Raw genomic sequence first — 24,705 nt, 5'->3', positions numbered from 1 at the left:
ATCTCTCGAAAGAGTCGCTACAGAAAAAATGAACGTTAGCAGTGAGAGGACTCACTGTTTCACGAAAAAAGAGTTTCCTCGTCTCGTCGATCATAAGATCCAGTTTACCAGAATCGTCTCGTTTCTTACACCTTTCTCGCAACACTACAGGTACCGTCAGCTTGCGCACTATTCGACAATTGATTTTCACGTGTCCATAAATCTCTACACTGGGGCTACTACACGTATCGAGGCCTGTCTGTCCTCTTCGTCCGTCGTTTTCTCCAAGATCTCTACCTGGCCATACCGAGAGCATACCGAGGACGTATTATCGAATCAGCCTGGCTTACCTTGTTCAACGCTTTCAGCATATTGTCCGGCATATGGTCCTGTATCATCACTGGACTTATCAGCACCTCGTCGAAGTCACACGGGCCCGCCCATAACGCTTGATACACCGGCTCGTGTTTGTGTAACATTTGTCTGGAATTCAACGAAACGAACACTCCATTGATGTAAACTGCGAGTTCAACGATCCGATCGAAATCGAGGTTTAGAGCCTTCTATCGGGTAATTGTCGCTACGTAGGTAACATGCAGTCAGATGCACTTGTGGATTGGAATGTTTGACTTTCTGTACCGTGCACAGAGTAATTCTTCTGTTCTTTTTGGACATACATCGATAGATTATTTCGATCGTTTAAATTAGAGCTGTCTAAACGAAGCTTAAAGAACAACACTCACACACTAATTTCGCGATTTTCTTTCGCAAGAGTGAAATACGCTAAGAAGGAGGTTACGTTAGATCGTTCTTACTGAACTCTATTTGTGTTACTGTGAGAACGCGTGGAAGAGGATAAGTGCTCTTAATAGGGGACACTCTTAAGTATATTTTACTTAGGGATTGCCTAGACACATCGCTAACCAAGTTTCGAAGACGAAAATTACTCTGTACACGAGTATGCACAATTACTCTACGCGTCGTATTACACAGGTATTATAAACATGTCCTCTATGAACTCATTCATGCAAAATACGTTAAGACACTTGTACGGCAATTTTTCTCCGACGTAAGATAGTCGGAGAGTGCGCTAGTAGTTTGGAAAGAAAAAGAAAAAAAGAAAGAGCGTAGAGTACGGAATCCAAGGTACGCATGCGGGCACATCTTCAAGATGCAATTACCCAGAGCAGACCTGAAAATGCAAACTTTCTGAACAAAACGTACCTCCAACGGCTCTCATACTTCTGCCTAGAAACGGAAAACATTGTCGATTAAAAATTTACACCCCCGATCACTTCTCCGTCCTAACAAACTGCATCGTAACGTGTGTATCGCGCGTCCACGTTGTTTTAACGAACGACGATGTAACAAATAGGGTGAACAATAGTATACGTGATTCGAAACTTACTCTCCCTTGTTAGGATGATGTCGGACAACATGTATGATTCGACCAGGTGGATAGAGAGGCCTGTGTAAAGTCAACGCAATGCTGGAGTCGCTTGGGACAACGGTTTGCGAACGAGCCAGGTCCTTGTCCCTCTGATACTCGCTGATACATCCGCCAGCCTCTAAATTTGCAGCTGAGGTGGGAGTGGAACCGCAACCGCAACACATCACGGAGCACGCTATCGTTTTCCACTGAAACGAACGTTCGGATTGATGGCGGAACTCCCTGTCCAACTATGCGAGAGCACTTATCGCTCCCATTGTAGGGTAGCTAACGTGTTTCAAGGGTAGACGCTTTGCGGAACGTTGAAATATTGCAAATCGAAAGTTGTCGTGTGATGTATATCTCTGTGACTAACTCTTGCGATGCACTTCGACTGTATGATAATGGAGAATCTGGTACATTTTCAGAGGGTATATTCGTCTGAATCGGGAGTCTGACTCGTGAGCTGCAGTAAACGATTTATCGGTGAATCGCGGGTGAGGCAAGCTGTACGAATTAACCGTGCATGTTTTTTAATAGTGAATGAAGTTACTGAAATTGTATCAGTGCGAAATTTGCTCTTAGTTTTTCGGAATACTTGAGTTTGCTTTGCTGAAAGAAGTGTTCAAAATTTCTTGGAATCTAAATAGTCATTTGAATGCATGCACAAGGGATTAACGAAAGAAGAGTTATTTGTTTCTAAAGATCTCTTTTACTGTTCGTGAACAGAATATGAAAAACGATGAAAAACAGAGGGTATTAAAGGGGCTAATGTACGTTTTTCTAAGTTTGATGGGTGTTTAATTTGTCCAGAAAGCTACGAGAATTCTATATTTTCTATTTCGTCCAGGATAAAGTACGTACTTTCGGATCGACGCTTCTTTTTATAGCGTTGATAAGATCGGCTCTTAAGCTCTCCATCTGTCTAAGGCCTATCCTAGGTACGACATCTTTCCCAACTACTACGGATGTAATAAATTCCTGCGAGTATTGCTGAGCAGGCATGCTCAAGAGACCACCCGGTGGACCGAACGAAAAGCACACCAGATCTGGATAGTCTTGCTTAAGTAGAATCGCCAGGATAGCTGCTGTTCCTGCTCCCAAAGAATGACCAACGAGTGTCAGACCGAATTGATGTGTTCCCCTCGATGCGTCCTTCGGAAAAAGTTTGAATTATTCTTCATTGGAAAAGCATTTCTATTAACTGTGAATTACTCTCAATTGGAAAAGCATTTCTATTAAGTGTGAATTATTCTCAATTGGAAAAGCATCTCTATTAAATTTTCGAAAAAACCTAAAACAAGTTTGATGTAAGAATTTAATTAACCGAATGGTAACATTTAATTTAAATATTAAAAGAATGTGGAAAGTAAGTAAAAATTACGAATGCAATGTTTTTTTTTCTACATCTAGCGTTTTACATTTTTAAAGTAACGTTGTTCGTGACTCGAAACATGTAACGGGTACACTGATAAAGTATAATTATTCCGTTCAACAAGTTGATATTTATAATCCAGGTAAAAAGCTGTTTTGCATTTGAGGCGAAGATAACAGCGGTATAATAATACCTTGGCTAGAGCACGAGATATAATTCCCTCCTCGAGGAGCTTTTTCCGAATGTATTCGGCCGCTTGGACCATCCCCTTGTGGCCCAGCCAGTCCTCTATCGGTGGTGACAATGGTAACACTTCACCCTCCGCGTTCAAGTCTGTTAATACGTCCTTCATGCTGAGGGTTCCTCGTATACTAACGACAACCTTGAAAAGAGCCGGCGGAAAATTGGTAATTAAACGTCGTCAAGTTCGCTCGAGCTCGGGTTAAAGCGACTGTTAAAAACTCTATCTTAGCAGCTGAGGATTCAAATCTTCAATGGAAGTTTCAGCGAGAGATAAAAGATTGGCTGTAAATCGTTACACTCGTTCCCTCTTCCGTTCCGATAAAGTCTTCGCGTTCTCTTTCACGAATGAGAAGAAATACAAAAGTCAAATTCAAGCGAATCCCCAAGTTTCTCCTCCTCTTTTTTCTCAAGTGTCTTTTGTGTATCGTTGAATAATCGACGTGCAACTCGAAGAAAGATACCTTAGACTTCAACAGAGTTAAGCGAACCGGTGTAACTTATTCAGCAGAGATTAAACTACAATCCTCGCACTATAACTCTACGTTACGCCATAACACCTCGCAAGCGTCGCACCGAGACGGAAGTTCGTCGCGTTGTTGCACGCTTAATGATCGCTGAAAAATTCATGAAGTCGCTAAACGAGGTCCGCTTATTTTCCAATTAAGCCGTTCGGAACGGACCAGCGGCGGAAGCTGCGGTTTTAAATCGAACCGTCGACGAAGATCGTCGTTTGCGAGATGCGTTGGAATTGCAAGTTCGATGTATGCGGATCAATGAGGAAACACGCGAAACCTTTTTCTTCGTGTAATCGAGAGCGACGAAGAACGGCGTCTCACCGACGTCGACGTGAAAAGTCGCGTAAATGACCTCCACCTCGGCGACGTCGACCATCTTTCTCAGAGCGGCGTAATTGCACTGGCAACAATTGTCCTCTACCACGGTCGCCTCGTCTTCGTGGCCGCAGCACGGGAAACAGCTGCATCGTAATCTGCCACAGGGTTCCGACAAACTTATTTTCCCCGATGCATTCGCACGAGACAGAAATTAATCCGGGCATACAAATGGTTTCACCCGTTTCGCGACCCGATTGCTCGTCGCTAATTGATTGGACTACGAGTTTTAATGAACACGCGTGTATCATAGACCGTTTTGACTCAAAATGTTATTTTACGTATTAGGTGTACCAATCCATTTCCCTTTTTCTCTTTTATCAAATTCGGCAATTATTTTTCGTTTTATTTTTTTCTTCTGTTTATTGATTTATTCTTAACCCTTTCGCCACGGCAGATTTTAATGCGTAACAACGTGGGTGGCTGACGGTAAATATGTTATTTCGGTTGTATCGTTTTAAAAGGTCGAAGTTCGAAAGGCTCGAAAGGTTCGAAATTTTCAAGAGTAATGAATTTGTTGCGCAAAAGTAATCAAAATAATTGTGTTTGTAAAATGGACTTCAACATATTAGATGTACCAATGAATAATTTAGAGATATTACTACATACGACCAAGCGAATCATGTAATTCATTTTATCTACTGGTAGCAGCTACTACTTGAACTTACCAGTAAATTAAAGACAGAGAGGGAAAGATTACTGGAAAAATCGAGATGTATTAAAATCACCTCACATTTCATTACTACACCCGTTAGTACAAATTTTACTTTAAAACATTCTCTCCGTTAAAATGTCTACAGAATTTCACACAGGTACGCGCGCGCGCGTGTGTTTCTGAAAGAAACGTGCGACAGAGTTCGTTTAAATAAAAAAAAGTCATCTGCATCCTGGAAACTGTTAGCAGATGTATAATTAAAAGCGGGACGTTAATCGATTAAACGATTTTGCCGAGCAACCACGCGAAACATCGGTGAAAATCAATCGACGCTAAGACTTGCACGCTACCTCGTGCACACCGCAACGTTCCTGATGACATTACCTTGCGCACAACTGACAAAGGCCGGTGGAATCTTTAATGAGGAACATTGGCCAGCCATAAGCAGCTAGGGCGAAGTGCATGTAATGAATGGCCGACTGAAAGTGGCCCAGATCACCGTCCTCGGTCAAGGACAAGAATTTAGTGCGAGGAGTAACTGGCACACCGGACAGAAACTCGTACGTATCGTTCTTCCGTTGCTTCACTATCAGCTCCCGTTCGATTTTCTGGAACTTCCTCAATAGAACCAGCCCCGCGACCACATCCGATGGAACTACGTCAAGGTCACGGAAGAAGTCGCTCAATAGTCTGGCGATGTCCGCGAACGAATTCTGGGAAACGAGTCGCTTTTTCATTGGAAATCGTTGAGTGGCTTTGTTAGGCTGATGCAGAAGGTCTGTCGTAGTTTCTTTTGGACGAATTTAACTCGATTTTCTCATAATTACGGTTTGATTGGAACTTTAGAGTTTGTCTCGAGAAGCAAGAATTGATAATTATTATTAATGGATTTGCTGGTGATAATTCATAAGCAAAAAATAAATAAAATGGATAAGTGAGTTTGAAGTCACGCGTTAAACTTGTTTGAAGTCACGCGTTAAACTTGTTTGAACTAAAAGTAAAAAGAAGATTACTTTTGGTATCGTTAAAAAAATGTTGTTTGAAAGAATCTTATCTATTATTTTTCCTCCTCGGTAATCCTCCTCTATTGAAAGATAGCACGTCTCAAAGTAACGGAGGTGTTTGAAGGTGTTATCTTTAATTTACTGATCGTTTTCATTTAAAACTACAAACTCCAAGAACACGAATTTATCCAATACCAAGCGGTCTTTGTTTCAACGTTATTTCACGACGAAAGAACAACGTTTTATTGTTACAAAATGAATAATATTGCGATACACCATGGTGATAAGAAAAGTCCACGCGATTATTGTTTGATATAAAAACTTTCTGCCACCTCTCTGAGTTAAATGAAAATCAATAATGTTACTGAAAACAGAGCTCCATAGAAAAACGAGCAAATGTTCTGCATTGACCTAATAAATTTCTTTAAAGCGCTAGCCTCATTTCCGGGGCGACACTTACTCGGTTTCTATCAGAATTACCCATGCAGCAAAACAGAAGTCTGCACCTGTTGTCCCAGCTATCCTGGTACGCTCGTATAACTTTTCTAGAAGTATCAAAATTTTCGTCGTTTTAATGGTCGAATGCTCTTAAAGTAGCTCGTAAAAGGTTACTGCGTTTGTAATCTTTAAAAATTGAAATATTTCAATCCCTTCGCAAATAAATTATTCTCACTTTGAATTTTTTACACTGGAAAATTCATTGTCAACTAACCATTTAAGAATTAGAATGTCCTTTGCAGAACTCTATGAACACTCCAGTTTATTCACAAATAGTCTAAAATTGAAGAAACTCATTTTTCTCGAACGTTCGAAACTGTTAATCGAGGCAAGATAAATTTAAGAAGGGCAGTATTTTCAACAACAGAATACCAAGAAACGTCTAAGCGTCCGATAAAAGCCATTTAAAAGCGACTCTCGCAGAAGCTACCGCGCACCGAGCGACTCGAAGGATAAACGTCTCAGTGGAAGTAGTCGGTAATAAGTCAGACGTCGAAGAGCGAAACACAAGGATCTTGAACGTTTACCTTTGCCGCCAATTTCTGTTTCTGCTGCCGCTTCGGTTGTAATGCAATTTCGCACATCTTGATTCCGCCTCCCTCATACTGCGTTGATATTTCTTCATTTTCACCCACGATCTGCCTGCTGCGTCGTACGTGCACCATACAGTTACCATCACCGAGGCCAATACGCACCAATTTGATATCACTAAACCTGCGGCGCAATCGGAGAGCTGAAATCGAACTGCTTTGATTGCAGACCGGCTATAACGTTTCTTCGCGTGTTTAACGATTCAAAGCAACTGGAAAAGATTCTGCACGAGCCTCGCTTTTGCAAGAGAGAGAGAGCTTTTACGTGACACGGAATCTGGATTCGCGTAAAATTGAACTAACATAGGAGAGGAGAGGACTCGCGCTCTCTTTTACCATGGAGATCCTTGTTTCCATAGAATTTAGTGGACATAGAATTTGCTTGCCACGGAGTTTCTTATCTGCGTGAGATTTAGTTAACGTGGGATTTTCTTCGCGCCAAGAGAGATTTCTTACCGAGATGAAACTTATCTGACGAGAGTTTGCCGTTGGTAAGAAGCTTACGTTACATTGTATATCGCTTTTGTTTCATATCACGGGAGGTTTATAAATTGGACTTTCGGTATCCACCGTAGAAAGCTTACCTAGCATTACATCTTTGATCTGGTCAACGGGACATGTTTGGTAGTAATGGACCAGCCACGTGACACCTGTGCACAACCAGCCAGTCTCTACCAGTAACAGGACTGTAACAGAATTGAATAAAATGCATGAATGCGTGATTTGGTTAGTTTTGACCTGTAAAATTGAAGAATCAACGGGGAAATCGACGTGTACTGTGCTTTTTCCCTGGAGTAACAGCGGGAAGAACAACGAATGCGTTGCACGACCTGATAAAATATAAACTATGATTTTCTTCTGCACACAGAGCTATGTGTTTTATTTATAAATTTGTATAAAAGAAAGGAATGTAAATAGGCACGTAATCTCGTGAAGAATACATTTAAACGCTCAGCTAGAATACAGTAAGAAGTTTGTAATCCTTTGAACCACTTTTGAAACCTAATTCAAAGCGACCGCTGTATGCATGAATTCGTTAATCCATTTTTCCATGAAAATAAACAAACTCGACTTAAAGCACTCTACTGGAAATTCCAAAAAAAAAAAAGAAAATAAATCTCAGCTCTTTCCTGGTAGAGATACAAAAAATGAAAATAAAGTGTGTTCGTTATTCGCAAGTTTACTTCTTTACGGTACATTTTTTAATTCTAACCAAAAACAGAAGTGCAAAACTAAATTGCTACAACAAACACTTTTTTTCATCTTATTCGCCAGTAAGATGTCACCGATGGAAAACAGGGGGAAATATTTGGGTCATGTGAATTCGAGCGTCTCGTAAACGTCTGTTTTTTTTGGCCACGGATGGTTGCTATTTCTTGGCTGAAAGGAAAGAATGTACGTCAACGTGAATGCTATAACTTTACGCCGGATAAGGATTGAAGGTATCGACAGTGCTTTCTTCGAATATCGGAGCCAGGGATGGTTTCCCCGCAAAATCATGCTCCTATGCTTCTCAGCGCGGTAGCTTTTCATGCTTTCCATCAAATGCGTTTGACCCAATTACTTATCAATACGATTGCATAACTCGAAACTACCTCGAATTTATCTAAAGATATCGACTTATAACGCGATAACAAAATATTCATACATTTTTAATAAAAGAAACATCAACGTACAGCGTACCAATTGGAAACTTTTCTCAAATCAATTTTCTACAATTAATTCTGGAATATTTTTAATACAAGTTTTTTCTAATTTGCGGGGTTTCTTTAAAGCGTTAGCTTAAATACCGAGGAGGAGATAAGGAAACAGATTCAATTTTCCAAAGAGCCTGAAATTAAATAAGGTCCAAAGTATAGCGGAAGAAGCAGTCATGCGAGATAGTGATAATTAGAATAATTCCAGATAATTCGTTCGATATCGTACCAAGCTTTTGCCGCGTTCGTCATACCGGGTAATTTAGATACGGCTGAAATGTCGCGACCGTTAAACGCGAAAACAGGAAGATATATTTGTGACGGTGAGTTATTCGAGTTATCAGAAGCGGAAGCTAAACAGTCTGTTGAATAAGCGATAAAATTCTCACTGGAAAAGTTACGTTAGTCGAGTATTCTGAATCACGGTTTAATTGATTAAACTTTGATCGCGATATGAAGTAAGCAACTTTCAGCGACAGATTAATATTAGCAAATCTAGGTAAGCTTCGCTCGCAAGATTCGACACGTATCGATGATTTCCTTATTACTTTATAAATACACGAGTTTTATTAAAAATACAGAAAAGGCAAGAATCAATACATCTAAGCTAAAAATGTAAATCGTGCACTATTAAACATCCAATATCGCACAATCAATTACCCGCATCTTTCTACGTTTACTGGATATATATTTTCATTTTTCCAATCTCATTCGATATATTCAACAGAAACATCCGAATTTCAGCTCAGCTTTCGCCAAATATAATTTACACTTTCGCCCCCAATTTCCATTTCATTCCGTCAAATCTGAATTCTACTGGAAATTTTGGATTTCACCGCGGTATTTTCTCACATCTGGTACACAACGGCGATGCTACCTCTCCTCGCTCGATTCGATATTAAAAAGGACGAAACTTCAATCGAGACTGTTCGCAAAATTTTTATCTCCCCCACGATCGTGCTTGTTCCGTGAACATTTTCATTCCGTTTCACGCAAACTTGTCTCAGTTATTCGTCGTCTCGGTATTTTTATCGACGCTGGTACACAGAACAGTATCTTTATTTCGATTTTCACAGCTGCATTTGACATACATTCCCGTCTCGTTACTCGCAATCCCGTCTGGACGGAAGTGTCGAAGACCGCCCCGACCCAATGGAACAAAGAAACGAAGAAGAGAGCAGGTATACATATACAAGCTGCAACGACGGTGGCCTCTGCCTACACTCTACACGCATCCGACCAATCAGCTGTACGTGATCGGAATTTCTATCGAGTATCCCGAAAGGTGCACCGGAACGCTCAAGAAACAGGGCGGATTCGAGTTGGATCGCTTCCAGAACCGTTAATACGTGCCAGTGTGTGTGTGTGTGTGTGCATGTGCCTTACCCGAAAACAGACGGTTCCTTGTAATTCTTTCTATTATAATCGACGTGTAACACACTGACCTATTGTCGGTGATTTCATATGCACGTACATTTTGGTAAATACGTCTCTGTAGCAGGAAGTAACGAACGCTATTGTGCGGGAACAAAAAGGAGCTAATGACAACGAGGAATTGAAGAGGGTGCTTTAATTATGGGCGTAGAGTCCTGGATTCAAATTTCTCCTCGGCTTCTAGAAAATTGGGGACTCGTCAGGGATGGAGGCATCTATAAAGTTGTTTCGTGAAGGAGAAACATGTGAGAGGGTTGCACGGTCCTCCAGAAGAGTTTTGAGAAATAGAGAGTTTCGGCTGAGTGTCACTGAGTGTGCCCAAAAATGTTAAGAGAGATAGAGAGAGTTCAAGTGCGCTTCGGAGATTCGTTGGACGAACGTCCTCGCAGGATCGCCGAGTGTGGAATCAGGACCTCCATCAAAATAAGCAAATAGCGAGGAAATCGATAGAGCGCCTTGGTTTATGGACAAAGTTCCGCTTTGGTCCCTCAAATGTTTCCCCAGCTCCTACAATTATAGTATCGTAAAATTTTGCCCTCTGCTTGCGTCGTTCTGAGGGTTGCAGAAAGAAGGCCCACCAACAGCGGGGAAAAAAACTAAAAGTGGCGTGAGTGTGTGATGGGATAAAGTGAAGAAGTGGAAGGAAGTGTCTTCTTAGCGAATAGGGGTGTGAATGGTATATACAGAGAAGGGAGAGTCTTATCGGGAAGATCAGTGTCGTATAGAGAAGAGTTGTTACATAGAGCGTTTAATCCTTTCGTTACTAAGAGTGACTATAGTCACCCAACATCAAACGTTTTCTATCGTCACTGACAAAACTACATTGTTACACAATTTTTTAAATTTCATTACTCTAACGTGCGTTTGTTTATAATTCGTGATATACTAACTTGGAATAGCTTGAATTGATTTTTTTGAAACTTTGCAGGTTTGTAGGGGACCTGAAGAGAAGTATCAGGCGATTTTTCTTTTGGCCCTTTTTCGGTTCTTCGGAGTGAAAACAGCCTTTGAATAAAGATAAGTGTCACCCTATTTTCCTGTATATCTTTAAAACTACAGTAGATATAAACAAATGTTTATAACACAAATTTCAGGGCTTTTCATGCCTTATAAGACAATGCTATTAAATTAATTAATTTTGCAAGTAGTAAATGTTACACTTTGCGGTGAAGTGCAAACTCGCGGTTCAACTGTCTCGTACAGCTTGCAGCGTACTGGTCGACCGACACTGTTTTAATGAAAGGGTTAAGAGTTGTCTGAGTTGTCAGAGCTGCATAAGGGTTGTTTTAACTTATCGTATTTTGCCAATTGTCGTTACCGCGAAGCATTCGGTACATCTATAAACTATCCGACATCTCTACACTATCGATTGCTGCAATTTTTATACATATGCATCTTCTAACCGAATTCCGCGGGCGTTTAATCGATATTTGACCATGATATATGCTCACGGTCACCTGTATGCATATGTATGAATACGTTCCAGCAGACTTTACTTGGTGAATTTTGCATCGTATGCAGCACACGCTAAGGACAACGGGATGAAGTTTGTGCTAAGGATTGAGCTTATACAGACGTGACTACTTCGCTGTCTCTGGGATTAAGGATTTCTCTGCTCTTTGCACTTTCGTATATTTTTAACTTGGTCCTTTTTTTATCGTCGAAGAAATCGGGTTACACCGTCAGATCTCAGAGGCTCGGATGTTCTATCCGTTTCGCGGCAGTGTGAATTATGCACATTGTAAATTTGGACGATCGTTTGGGCGGGAGAAATGTAAATTTTCGAGGAAATTTCTGACATTAGGAGTATGTGCGATGCAGCATGAAAGTTTTCGCGAAGAGTGTGCAAGATTTAAAGAGAGTTCTCGAGGAAGAAATCGGAATTTTGCGAATCTTCCATTAGATCGACTTTTAGAAGCAGACTAATCGAGCGTAGAAACTTTCGAGCACTTGAATCTCCCGGCCAAGAATTCGTCGAACTTCTCCGTAGAGAAGTTGCCCTAACTTTCCGTAAATTTCGAATCCTCACGAAAAATTGAACGGCGGAAATCGCGTGAATGATCATTGCCCGGCCCCGTGATTGTAACGAAACAAACGATACCGGGATTACTATTCCGAGGATAAAGCGTGCATTAGCATAATGGCGAATTAGAGTGACGCTTGAGAAGGCAACGGTTCTTCCAAAGGGAAAGAAAGTCGAAAGTAAAAACGACGCGACTTTCTATTTCTTAATGGCCGGGAAGACAGAAAATTTCACGCTCGTCTTCAGCGCAGGCGAAAGAATACAGACAGAAAGGCGAGAAACGAAGACATTCTTCTTCTTTGGACAGACTCTCGGAAGGAGGACAATAGAGCCGTAAGTGAAAAAAAGAGGGAAAAAGTGGATCGACTTTTTGCATTGAAATAATGACTGTCTTTAATATTGTCCGTCTATTATTATTGTCTTAGAAAATTAAAGAGCGTGATTACTTTCAAACTCGATATTACTGTTTATCGTTGAACTTTCACGTGCTTTAATATCGAATAATTATAATACCGTAGGCACAATTTAATTAGTCCAATTTCGAGAGAAATTCCAAAGTTCGCGAACCGAAATCTTTCGACATCGCTGAACGATCGTTTATTACGAATAAGAATTCACATCGTAAAGCCCGGTTCTTATTAATATTCTCCCCTTCGCTTCGCGAAGATTGTAAGGGCCGACAAGGAAGAAGTGGCTTTCCGTCACCACCAATGGAGCTTTCATTAACGAGCCCCATGGCGTGCACCTTTAGATTGGTTACGATTTCCTTCGCTTGATCATTGACCAAACACTACTTTTTCTATCGACCATGATAAAATATTTTAACATTTTTCCTTTTTTTTAATTAATGAGCTTTATTAGCAGAGTAAATATTTTGTCCTCTGATGAAAGATTTAGACGGGGATTTCAATCTAGTAACCATTTTTGTAGACAGTTGCAAATTGGAGATTTCTACGTTGCGATTCGATGTTTAGTATCGAATATCGCAACTTGAGAATTGTCAGTGATATTCGGTTCCCAGTTTCACACTTTTGTGGTTTTAACTTCAAAGTTCCGTGGTCCTGGGATTTTTAGTTTCGAATGCTTTGATATTTTAGTGGTAACGTGAAAAATGAAATACTGTCATTTCGAATGATTTCTGTGTACGGTGGGTACGCACAGATTTTTGTGTACGGTGATTTTTTTACAATTAAGTATTTTCAAATCTTTAATATTTGTGACATAAATACGAAACTTGCTTTATCTAGACTTTCATTTCTCGGAGAGCTCTTGTTTTTCGTTAAACAACAGATACGTTCGACTACGTAGTAGCAAATCCACCACACGCGACGGTACTGACTATATTCAACCATGGTAAGGACATTCGGTAGGCCTGAGATTGACAAGACACGATTTTCCCTTCTTTAGAAAATTCTAGCTTGAACAGTAGCTATTTTTAATACCGTCTTTCGTACAAGAAGAAATTTTTATCGTGTCTTATTATCGTTGCTTGTACGTAATCATTGGAGATACAATCAAAGAATAAAAATTGTCAGAATTAATAATAAAATGAACAAGTACTGAAATATCTTTCAAACACGACTATCCATTACTTCACGTTTATCCGTAGAAAATTTATTCACCTAATAGAAAAGGCGTGTTAAATGAAAGAGTAATCGAATCGATCACTTACAAAGTCGAACGTAGAGAACGTATTGCATTGGCGCTCTGGCCGCAGTGTCCAGAATGCTCCCTCTAGTTGCCAGAAAGCAGATGGAAAATTCTACCACCATGGAGACCACGAAAATGGCCAAGTATCCCAGTACGTATTCCCACAGTAAGAGAATACACGTAACACTGTGATCCCATTTGAGTATCCCCAGTAGAACACCCAGCACTGTCACCCTGGAACAGAGACGATAAGAACTTTCATGAAAAGGACTACTTCTCTCTACTCTTTTCTTACTTGCTTCTGTAAAAATATCACGAATATCTCGTCAGTTATCGAGGCGTGAACAGAATGTAATTCAACCGAGAAATTTCCTCGTACCTCTCGCTCTCGATCGTTCATTGTTCCTTTTATTTTTCTACTCTTTACTCCTCCTCCTCCTTTTTCCCCCCAAGCTTCGTTTGACACAGTTACGCGAGGACGAAAAATTTTTTAACGACCACCAAGTAGTCAAATGAGTGGCTATATATCAAAACGACAGAAGTTCATCTGCAAGTCTCTCCTTTGAAGTTTTAGACGTTCTAAAATCCATCCGACATTTTATTAGCACTCTCTAAACTCATTTCGACTGCGCCATATTTCATCGTCAACTCGCTACGGCGTAATATTTATAGCGTACCTACTTTCCATGAACAGCCTGCGTATTTCAATCAAATTTCGTAACGAGAAAATGGAAATCGAACGGAATTCTCTTTAAGAATTGCTGGAATTTGTTTCATCCGTACTACGATGGATTGTTTATCTCTCTCTTTATTCGTCGTAAGGCATTTAAATTTGTACGATTACTTTTGCATCGTGTTAATTTATCTTCTTTCTGTAGAATAGAGAAAGGAATTGAAATTATAAGAAAAATCGACGATCGTAATTCAAAAAATAAAATAAAAGGCTACATATTTTACAAGAAATTTCGAGAAGTAGATACTCTCTATAAACCACCACGTTAAATAACAATTTTTTCCAATTTTTCTTTACGTAAAACGAACAACAGAAAGCTGCATCGTTTCTCGAATTTTTTCCAGATCATAAAATGCAGGAATAAATGTTAATTCAGCGTGTCCTAGTGACTCTGATAATCCTCCTGCGACATCGACATTCTCCGACTGTCGGGGAAAGTTCACTAATCCCGGCTTAAATCGATGTAGGCCGGAATATTTCGAGTTTTTCTCGCGGCAAGAGACGGAGCCCGCACTTCGGTGAGTAATTGTGTCTTGTGTCTGCCACTCGACGGAACTTCGTCGAGCTTTTCTCGCGTAAACTCGCGAAAGGGGGTAAGTTTTCCCATGCAGACCCGCAATTCTCTACGGCCGTGCAAAACGAGCACATGGAAGCCTCGTTAATGTTAGCCTCAATCGCGAACTTCGCGCAAAACACCCTTAAATCACCTGCTTGCCCTCGTTCAATCGCAATAAGAATAATTGTCGGGAATTATTTCTTCTTAAACTAGTTACGTAACGGTAGGTAGGTAGGTAGGTACTTGCGTGATTGCTTCGATGAAGTAATGAAATGCAGCTTCGACTGACTCGCCGATACTTCGTTAACGCGAACAACGTTTAATGTACTTAGGATTATTTATCTTCTTCGTTTCGAGGTGGACGATGATTTATTCGCCGCTTTATTAAACTTTAATTCAAGATTTCTGAATTTTTAAAAAGTGTCCATTAGCAACTTTCCAAAAAAAATGAGAATTCTCCAAGAAAAGTAACTTTCTGTCTTTGTTTTCTGTATGCATACTTCTTTTTGCATCGAATGTAATTTTAATTAAAAAATCACTTTTCGAAAGTTAGTCACGGGTCATTTTTGACCCAGACGGTCCTTTTACCGTTGAAAAGAATGCCGTACTTGAAGATGAATGGCACTCGTTGCCATAAAAAGTATTTCATTCCAGTTGAACGATTTCTGCCATAATATTCTAACAGATTTGTCATAATTCTACGAGATCTTTCATATTAATCGTCGATTTTTTAAGGAAAAGGAAAATAAATTTACGATTAATTTATCATTGAAAACTACGGAGCTCTTTTGGAAAAATATGTCACATCGTGCCCATTCTGATTAACCAGTAACTTCGTTTCGAGCAGCGTTTCGTCGCTCGGATCGCCAGCCAATTAATCGGGATTATTTTTCTTTCGTTCGCCAGAATATATTTCCGTTGTCTCTCATCGATTTCTGGAACGCCATTGTCCCCGGCGGTGACACGCCGGGATTACGGTTCGAAATGGAACGAACTTTTCGATGTTCTTCTCCGGCTCTCCTCCGTCCTCTTCCTGCTCCTTCCTCCGAAACGCGGATGATTAGAGGATGGAGGATGAATCGTTCGACGAGCCGATTTTATTTTCCATCGGCCTCCGATGATCGATCGGAGACATCTCCATAAATATTGCACAGAGTGCTTAATAACCAATACTACAACGCGTATAGACAAAAAACCGGTGAATTATTAGGAGGGAACAATTCTCGCCGATGACCAGAATATCGTATATAAGACGAATTAGATTCGGGGAATACTTGTTCGTCCTTTGTTTGTACGATAAATTAACCCTCCAACCGCAGGCGATTTTCATTTTTTCTTTTTTCGTGGACGAAATTTATCGTACTTTTAGTGCAATAATAAAAAAAAATAATCAAAAATACGCGGAGCAGGAGGAAGCATATTGGCTGGAGGGTTAACGAAGAAATTTTAGTATCCACATTTAGTGTTATATTCTTGGAAAAATTTTGAAGGAACTCACAGTTGCAGAGACTCATATTAAATTTGAGAGATTCAGGCGTTGATCACCTGACAGTCTCCACATATCAACTTCTACGATCCGAATATGTGGTCTACTGTCTGAAGATTAAAGTCTGACAGTTTCTGGAGTCATAGAAGTCAAGGTCTTGTAATCCCAGGGTGGCTTAACTCGAGTCCTGTAACCCTGGGGTGATTAGATCCGGGTTCAATGATTCTGAGTCGTGGAATTCGGACATACTGCTACAGAATAATCCAACTGGGGTCTTACAATTTTGGTATTATAGGAGTTGAGCTCTTATAAGTCCAGAATGACCTAACTCGGGTCCTACAAACTCGGAATTAACGAAGTTGGGATACTACGACACTCTAATTGACCGAATTGGGTCCCACGATTACTCGATTATTAGATTCCAGTTCAATCATTCCGTAATAATTTCCACCGAGCTCTATACGATTTCGGAGCGATCTAAATATCGTCGCTTCTTTTTATCTCTTTTCTCTAAATGGTAAACTCTAAGCTGTTTCGCGAGTTTACACGTTCCCAAAACCCTGCACGAGGAAATGAAAAATCAGGAAAACGTACGGGTAAACCTGACCCGTGGCAATTTAATAGAAATTACCCTTTAAGAGCACGTGTAGATCGAAACTGTTTTAATACCACCGAAAATTGCATCCCTTCTCTGTGAGACCCCCTTGCATAAAGAATGAAGAGTCTGGCGAAAGAGGGTCGTTCATTTCACGAAATCTCTTCAAAGAGGCAACAAGAAACAAGGTAAAACGTGGCAGGCAACCGTGAATGAAGTTACACAGCCGTGCTTTAATAATGCAGCGTGTGCATCGTGTTCTATGGATAAAGGTCTCAAGGGATATGACCGATCGTCGTCCCTCAACGTTTGTTAGCCACTTCAGAACACGATCTCGACAGCTTTGTATCATCGTACCTCTCCGCCTGGCCAAAGCTGAAAATGAACGTGTCACGGCGCGGATTGCTACTCGGAAACGAACTATTATTAAACTGGTATAATAGCACACCAATGACGCGGATAGTTTGCCGCAATTAATTCCGTCAGAAACAAAGATACATTTTGAAAACTTCATTTTCGATTCGACACGTTTCGAGTTGCACGTATCAACGAACGTTGAAATTCAGCCAAACGCGCTAAAAACAACTTCCGTACAAGATATCTCGAGATCTCTATTCCAAATTGACGCAAAGTGAACACGATACGTGCCACCTAATTTCCCATTTATTCCACAATAAAGATAAACGGAGATAAGTAAATTTGCACCGAGTTCATTTCACCTCTCAAATCTTTCAATTACGATACCACGAAATCCGTAGAGAAATTGCAGGAAAAAAGGCAGAAATTTAAACGTCACGCTGTGGAGTCAAAGGAAGACGTTTCTCATTCGCGACAAACAAGTTCCCAGGGTTGGTAGGCACGAAACTTTCGTTCAAACACACGAGTTCGTCCCACTGCGCGGGTTTCGAATCTCCCCAATTAGAGGCAACGAGTTACGGCTCAATTAAGTCTACGCTCGACTCTCTGCCTAACAAGAAGAACGGTTTGTCGAATGGAATCTCATACAACAGTTCCCCGTCACTTGGCATTCGATGAAATAAAGTTTCTTGCCTCTATTAATTTTCACGATTCCGCTTTCGATTTCGTCGTTCTCCTCCTCTCTCTCTCTCTTCGTTCATCGATCTACGGAAGGACTTTTCGAGCCGGTCTTCTCAAGGCCACGAGCAGTCGAAAAGAGCAAGGGCCATTGTGCGGCAAGATAAGAGATCGCGGTAACAAGCAGGCCGAAGAAATACGCGAAAAAGAGGGACAGAATGCGGAACAGGAAGAGAGAGAGAGAGAGAAACGTGCGCGGTTCTACGCGCGGTTAGGGGAGATTTAGAGGGGTTGCCTTGGTACCTCTGGCTGGATAAGTAGTGTTGGGATCAAGAGGCTCGCACAAATTTTTCCATATCCATGCAACATTTTCCTGTATCCGTGGCACGTGTATACACATATCGATGCACACGAGAAACGTTCTTACAGCCTGTGGTTTAACCTGCATGCATTAAGATAGCGCGAAATTTATACGTCGCTAAAGCCACGTAATATACACTGTAAATTTTTATGCGATATTTAAATTTTACCACCACCTAACAGCTCTCTCGCTTAATTCTTCTTATTCGTATAATTCATCGGAGTGATTTACTCAACGAGTTAACGTCTTCCACAGAAAGTAGGTCAAATTTCGAAGAAAGACTGAGAACAGAAGATTTAAAGGGAACGTTGGAATATTTGGAAAAATTCACGTTAGAGATATCTTGGACATTTTTAAGAATCACGTTCGAACTGATGGAAATTCGACGCTTGAAATCTGACGGAGGAGAGAGAGAAGGCTTCCGTTTTTGAATGACGTAAAGTAGACTGAGCTGTGTGCGAGAGTCTGTGACAATGGGCTGCAGTTTGGGGGCTGTTCAAACGATTTGATCAACCGGAAGTGCCACTTGCGCATCGCATTAACGATTTTCGACCTGGCTTTGTGAGCACGACCGAGCATTAAAGCCTGATCAGATGGGAATTCGTTTACACGAACGTCGGCTGCTGGCATTTACGAAGGCACGCGGTGTGGGCCTCCGAATTTCGTCGGAACAACTGGAACAAGGTGGAGAAAAACAACGAGACCAAGTGGAAAACACCTGCTCCTCAGACATTAGTCTGCCAAGTTTTTACCTCGTTTGAATACCGACACAACGAGAATGATGTATAAGGGTGCTTCGCGGTTTGCACGTAGAGTTCACCTCGATAGAAACGAAACCACGAGACTCAGAGTGATAAACTTCGCCGGCACGAGCAACGCTTTATTTCACTGACACGTTCTGCCAGTGAAAAAAAAAAAAACGACTACGTTCGTTCGTTCTGGACGATTCGATTCCGGTAGGGGAAGTTTCAAGGTTCAGAAGTGAGCAATAGCCAAGTTTACGAGTGCTACTCTACTTTCGTCGCTGCAAGTGAGTTACGTAGCAGTCTGTGCGGATCAGTGTGAACGTATGTACGACATTTAAGGACACACGCGGTATTTGTCTTACGAAGTTTCCGAACCAAGTTGAAGAGAACTTTAAACGCGTATTAAAACCACTCGTACCATTATAGATCGTTATACCGCGAAGATTCGCGGTTGCAAAGTTCTAACAGTCCCCAGTGTGAAAACAATCGATCACGACCGAGACCTAGCCGTTTCCGTTACTAGCATTCGGTTTCGGTAGGTGAATTAGGGCGAAAAGTAGAACAAACAGGAGAGCGTTGGCAAATAAGCTTCTCGAAAATCAATAACACTCCACTTCTATTATTACGGACGCCCATAGTGTCGAACCTCATGATACTTTCCCGTCGTCGTCCCAAGTGTGCTCCTCGCATGATATAACCGACCGCCCAATACCAAGTGCCGCAACTCGGTGGTTTCCGGTTTCGAGTTCTACGATCCGGCGGTCTAGCCACAGCGAATACCACATACTCCCGACGGTTTTCGATTTTGAGTTCCACAATCTGGCGGTGTTCAAACCGGGAATCCCGCAATCCGCTTCCGTGTTTCGTAGCTGAAAGCTGGCAAAACTTCCGGCAAACAAGGAACTCCGACTGTTGTACGGTGTTTTTCATCGTTGGGAAACAAGCTTGATGATCCAACGCCGTCATAAAAACGGCGCGTGGAACGCGTTTTAAAGAGAGGGTAGACAGATGATAGATAGAGAGAGAGAGGGAGTTCGCCTGTTTGGAGTTGCGGAGGTCCATGCGAAACACGATGGAAAAAGAGGGCACTGCCACGATGGCAAACTTTGTAGAACGAGTGGTGCTCCGTTCCCATCGCTAGCGGGCGAGCACCATAATCTGCGCGCGAGGGGGTGCGGATAGAAGCGTAGAAAAGGGAGAACGGATGATAGGGGCGCGAGGAAACGAGCGGGAGAGAAAGTAGAGACGACGGAACGAAGCGAAGGGCCGTCAGCCTTGGCTGCTGCATGGCCCGTATCGATTTACCTTGTGCCGGCTTCTCTGGCCGTTTCCACGTTACTCTCTGCTTTCTCTCCTCTCTGTCTATCTCTATCTTGTTCTACTCGCACTTTTCTCATCGGTCGATGAGTTAAAAGCCAGTGATCGACCGATTTTATTTTCCCTCGCCTCTGTTTGCGCCAGCAAGTTACTTGTTTTTCGAAGAAATCACCGTTTCCGTGGATAGAACCGATTTGTTTGAACGGATAAGTATCTTATTCGTTCAGGCTGTAGTTCTTGTTTCTTGAGTGAAAGTACATTGGATAGCTCGTTACCTCATCTTTGACAAATATATCGGACAGAGGAGAGGAATCGCGTGTGCTGCACATTGTTGCGAACTTTGGCAAACATAAACCGGCGTGATTGAGTTCTACGAGTTCATGATTCGAGGGGAATCGATAATGTAATTATTCATTGATTGTTTGTGTGGAAATGTAAAGGACGTGTCGGTGAGACTAATAACATTTCTACTATTAATGTGTCGTTGGAAATGAAGATTTCATAGGTTCGATTTAAATAATACATACGTGGGTAGACTTTACGTCGAATAATGTGTACAGAATTTCAAATGTAAATTTTATAGTCCTGAGCGTTATTTAGAATATACGAACGTTAATCTGTAAAGTCTTAATCCATCACGGAGAATTTACTGTCCCGGTGTATAACTGGCTTTAATAAATCCCAAAACGATAATTCTTCTTTAACTACACTCTGACATTTTACGTTACCTTTTTCTGTTTCCCGGACTGACTATTCAGTAAGTAGACGTAACAACGCTTTTTATCATCATTCTATATTAACCGCAGCAATAAACGTACACCGAAAATTTTGCATTGCAACCTCATGCGTCCGGATTTTTGTTCTCATTTAGGAAATAAAAATGGTAATTGATTATAATTCCTCGTCAGAACGTGAGGAATATGAGACAACATTCAACCAAGTATACCGGAAATCGTTAAAATTCGGTGTGTGATTTTCAATTTAAATTTATTTCCACGCCGTGTATGCTAATGTTAACGAAATACATTGAAAACGAATTTTTGTGAAAAATAGGAAATAAAACTTGTCGTACGTGAACTATTCGATACGACATAATAACGGTACAGGTAGAAAGAGGAGGAAAATTCGCGAAATATAAATACACCAGTGTGCAATTCTCGATTTAACTTTATTCCCGTGCGACGAAATAATTTATTCGCAATATTCGTTGCCGTATAGAAAAATTTCTATCGCGTGAAAACACGACGCGAAACTCACCGAAAATACCAATCCGCATAAATCAACGGAGAGGTTCGTGTATTGTAATAACAATTCTGAAAATAGCAACCGAACACTCCGGATTTTCTAGTAAACAAAAGCAGCAAGTATCCAGGAGTTATATTCGTCTCCATTCTTATCATCCGAGTTCGAAATTCCGTGTAAATAGAAGTCTGATCGGTAAATTAGTGTGACGAGAGCAATACTTGCTCGGGCTGTACGCGCGTTAATTTATATTCCGAAGGCTTTGCTCTTCGGTTCGAACAACAATCCACGGTAGCTCGTGGCTAGCTCGCATTACTACGTACACACACACAGTTAGCCTGTATTTCCAGCGATGCTGTAAATTAAGTCTAAACCGGTAGACCATGACGATTCGAACGTGAGAAATCACAATGGAAAATGGTCGCTGATACGAGAAAATCTCTTTTTCTAAATTACTCTCTGATAAATTATCGAAGTGTCTGTTTCGTAGATTATTCGTCGAATCTTCTATTTATTCGGCGTTGGAAGAAAAAATATGTGACAACGCGAACGATACGCGAGACTTGATTTGGAGAAATATCGAATGGCAGTTACCGTGTGCAATTTACCGAACTGATCGGAAAGGTGGATTGCGCAAGATTAATAGGATCTAACAATTTATAGTGTAAATTAAATGCCCTTGTGCACCGTGCTGCGAGTAGATTTAGTGGAATTTGTGAGAAGAGCGAGAGGATAATATTTTGTTGAAAAGTGTAATGTATTTCTCGTGTTGTTGAATCGAGGTAGTTCGTTGTACGATAAGTGTTCTACAATGACCGATACTCCGTGAACTTGACTTATCAATAACAGATACGCCAATGAATATGCATAGCTTGCTGCGTATTCGTTTCGATCGTTAATTGTAGAAAGTGAGAAATAATTCGTGTACATTGTGTCGGTTTTTTTTTTGTTGAATCCGTTCATTGTTTTCTTGGAAAATGTTTAGAAGATGTAGTTGAATTTATGTATTCAAAGATCGTCGAAACACTCAGTTATTCCTAGCCGCAATTTTGACGAGCTTTTAAAATTGCAGGAAAATCGTTGAAAATGTTAAAATACAAATCTGTTTTCTTAGTTTTTCCACGCAATTTCAACATTTGCATCAGATCTTAGTATGCATCGATTTTGTTTAACACGGTTTCGATCTAACAAACTACGAATTTTCCTGCTACATTGCCTACGTTACAAATTTTTGCACAGAAACGATTTTCACAAATTTTCCTCCTCGATTCGATTAATTCAGAGGTACATCTCCCTTCAAGACTTTCCCCACGAGCTAAATCTACACCTCGCATAAACTTGTGCCTCTAACGAGACTACCTAACAAGACTGTTCGACAGGCACGAACTTCCTCGAGCACTTATCGCAGTGTTCAACTCTTCATCAAACTAAACGGTTACAAAGAGAGTGACCGTTCCAACCGTGAGCAAATTTCCCGTCACAAAACTCGAAGCTCCACTTTCGTCTCTCCCCCGGTCAATTGCCGTGCCGCGTGTATACACAGACGACAGAGACGACGGCGTCGTTTGCCTAGACGAATTCTGGACCAGCGTGTCATAACGAAGAAGCACTCGAGGCTTGGGCGCCACACACTCGGTTACGGGGAAAACCGGATAACGAGAGTGAAAAGGATCGACGCTTGCGCCGACTCCACCCGGAATAGTATATCCGCGTCTCTCTTTACTGATGAAACCCAGTTTTCCCTCGCGTGTCGCCTTCTTTTCTTTCCTTCTCGCGATATTTCGGCGAGCAGCAGACACTCTCTCTCATTTACATATAAAACTTCAACTGCCGCGTGGAAAGTAAGTACTGTGCTCGGGTGCTAAACCGAGCAATAATATTAGACACGTGGATAATTGCTGGAAAGAAGATGCTCTCCCTGCTCTCAGAGTGCATTCATGTAAATGTCCATTGCGCTTTGTCCGTATGGGAATTCACGGTGTCGGAGAGATTCGTCAAAATGTGAAAGCTTCTGGCGTATTGTTGTTGGGAAAAATATAACGACAAAAATATTTGCGTTTAAATTGAAGCTGTTTCGCGTGTCATATCTCGAGAGAGAGAGAGAGAGAGAGAGTTTTGGTAGATGAATTTGGAAATTCGTCGTTTCTTTCAATACGTTGAATAAGAAATTTTGCACGCATGCGAGTTAACAGAGGGAACTAATTAAAATTGCTGGCAGAGGCGAGATGTGGAAAAAAAAAAGAAAAAACGTTGTGACTTTTTGCCAACGTTGCAGCTGACTTCATTGATGATTTTAAAGTTCGCTGAATGAAACCCACCACTGTGTGCTCATCCTCAAATCTTTGACAAAGCCGGCTGAAATACTGGCGAAACTTCAAAACGTTTTTCCACAAGGTCAACGGCTCTCGGTATGATTGGCGATGTAAAATTACGTTAAACGTGGTAACAGCGTAATTTCACGAGGCAGGATTATTTAGGCGAACCATTAAAATCTGTCCATTATCGGGATTGTAAATGATTTATTAGGTCATCCTGGAAATTTGTGTCGAATTTTCTACCGAAATTTAGATCAATATTTCAATCATACTGCGGGAAAGTATTTAAAACGGATCGATATGCGAGGTATCGATTGTGAAGTGTGCGGATGAATATTGATTTTTAAAAAGAAAGTTTGTCAATCAAGGACGTCAGAGTGAAAAGACGTACAAATAAAGAAAGCATTTTTAATTAAGATTCTTCATTTGTTTGCCGCGTCCTACAAATTTAACCCTGGTACGATCTTCCGGTCCTTTTTGACCCGTTTAATAACTTCTGCTCTTATCAAATTTACGTTCCCTTAACATATTAAAAGTTCATATATTCTTTGGGTCTTTTTTGATTCAAAAACTTTAAGTGTATAGTTAAACACAAGAACACATTAGGGTTAAGTATGTAAAACGGATCGATACCTCGCCTATCGATCCGTTATAAATACAGTAAATTCTCTACAAGAATCAGTAAGTTTGGATTCTACAAGTGACAGTATAGATGATCCCACGCCTAGGCCTGCGTCATTGTTGCGCCCATGTTATCTCCCTCGCAGTCAGTCAAGCGTATAACGCTACACCAGTCGGTTTCCTTTACGAGATTTCACGGGTCGACAAATCATAATAGAAAAATATAATTTA

General features: G+C 41.0%; 1 protein-coding gene across 1 annotated transcript in view; it reads right to left on the bottom strand.

The window, feature by feature from the left end:
- Nucleotides 1-24,705, bottom strand: part of LOC108573445 (sn1-specific diacylglycerol lipase alpha) — a 63,538-nt gene that overhangs the window by 8,468 nt on the left and 30,365 nt on the right. The window contains exons 2-12 of the mRNA XM_017935897.1: nt 13,490-13,701; nt 7,248-7,349; nt 6,601-6,787; nt 6,036-6,120; nt 4,956-5,284; nt 3,819-4,014; nt 2,977-3,165; nt 2,273-2,563; nt 1,388-1,617; nt 1,204-1,227; nt 330-462 (exon numbers count right to left, since the gene is read on the bottom strand). Coding sequence (XP_017791386.1) covers nt 330-462; nt 1,204-1,227; nt 1,388-1,617; nt 2,273-2,563; nt 2,977-3,165; nt 3,819-4,014; nt 4,956-5,284; nt 6,036-6,120; nt 6,601-6,787; nt 7,248-7,349; nt 13,490-13,701 — 1,978 coding nt within the window. The remainder of the gene's footprint in view (nt 1-329; nt 463-1,203; nt 1,228-1,387; nt 1,618-2,272; nt 2,564-2,976; nt 3,166-3,818; nt 4,015-4,955; nt 5,285-6,035; nt 6,121-6,600; nt 6,788-7,247; nt 7,350-13,489; nt 13,702-24,705) is intronic.

Source organism: Habropoda laboriosa, unplaced genomic scaffold (assembly GCF_001263275.1).
Source record: "Habropoda laboriosa isolate 0110345459 unplaced genomic scaffold, ASM126327v1 scaffold92, whole genome shotgun sequence".
Classification (NCBI taxonomy): Eukaryota; Metazoa; Arthropoda; class Insecta; order Hymenoptera; family Apidae; genus Habropoda; species Habropoda laboriosa.
Note: the sequence above shows the minus strand (reverse complement) of the source record. Positions and strands in the feature narration are given on the sequence as shown.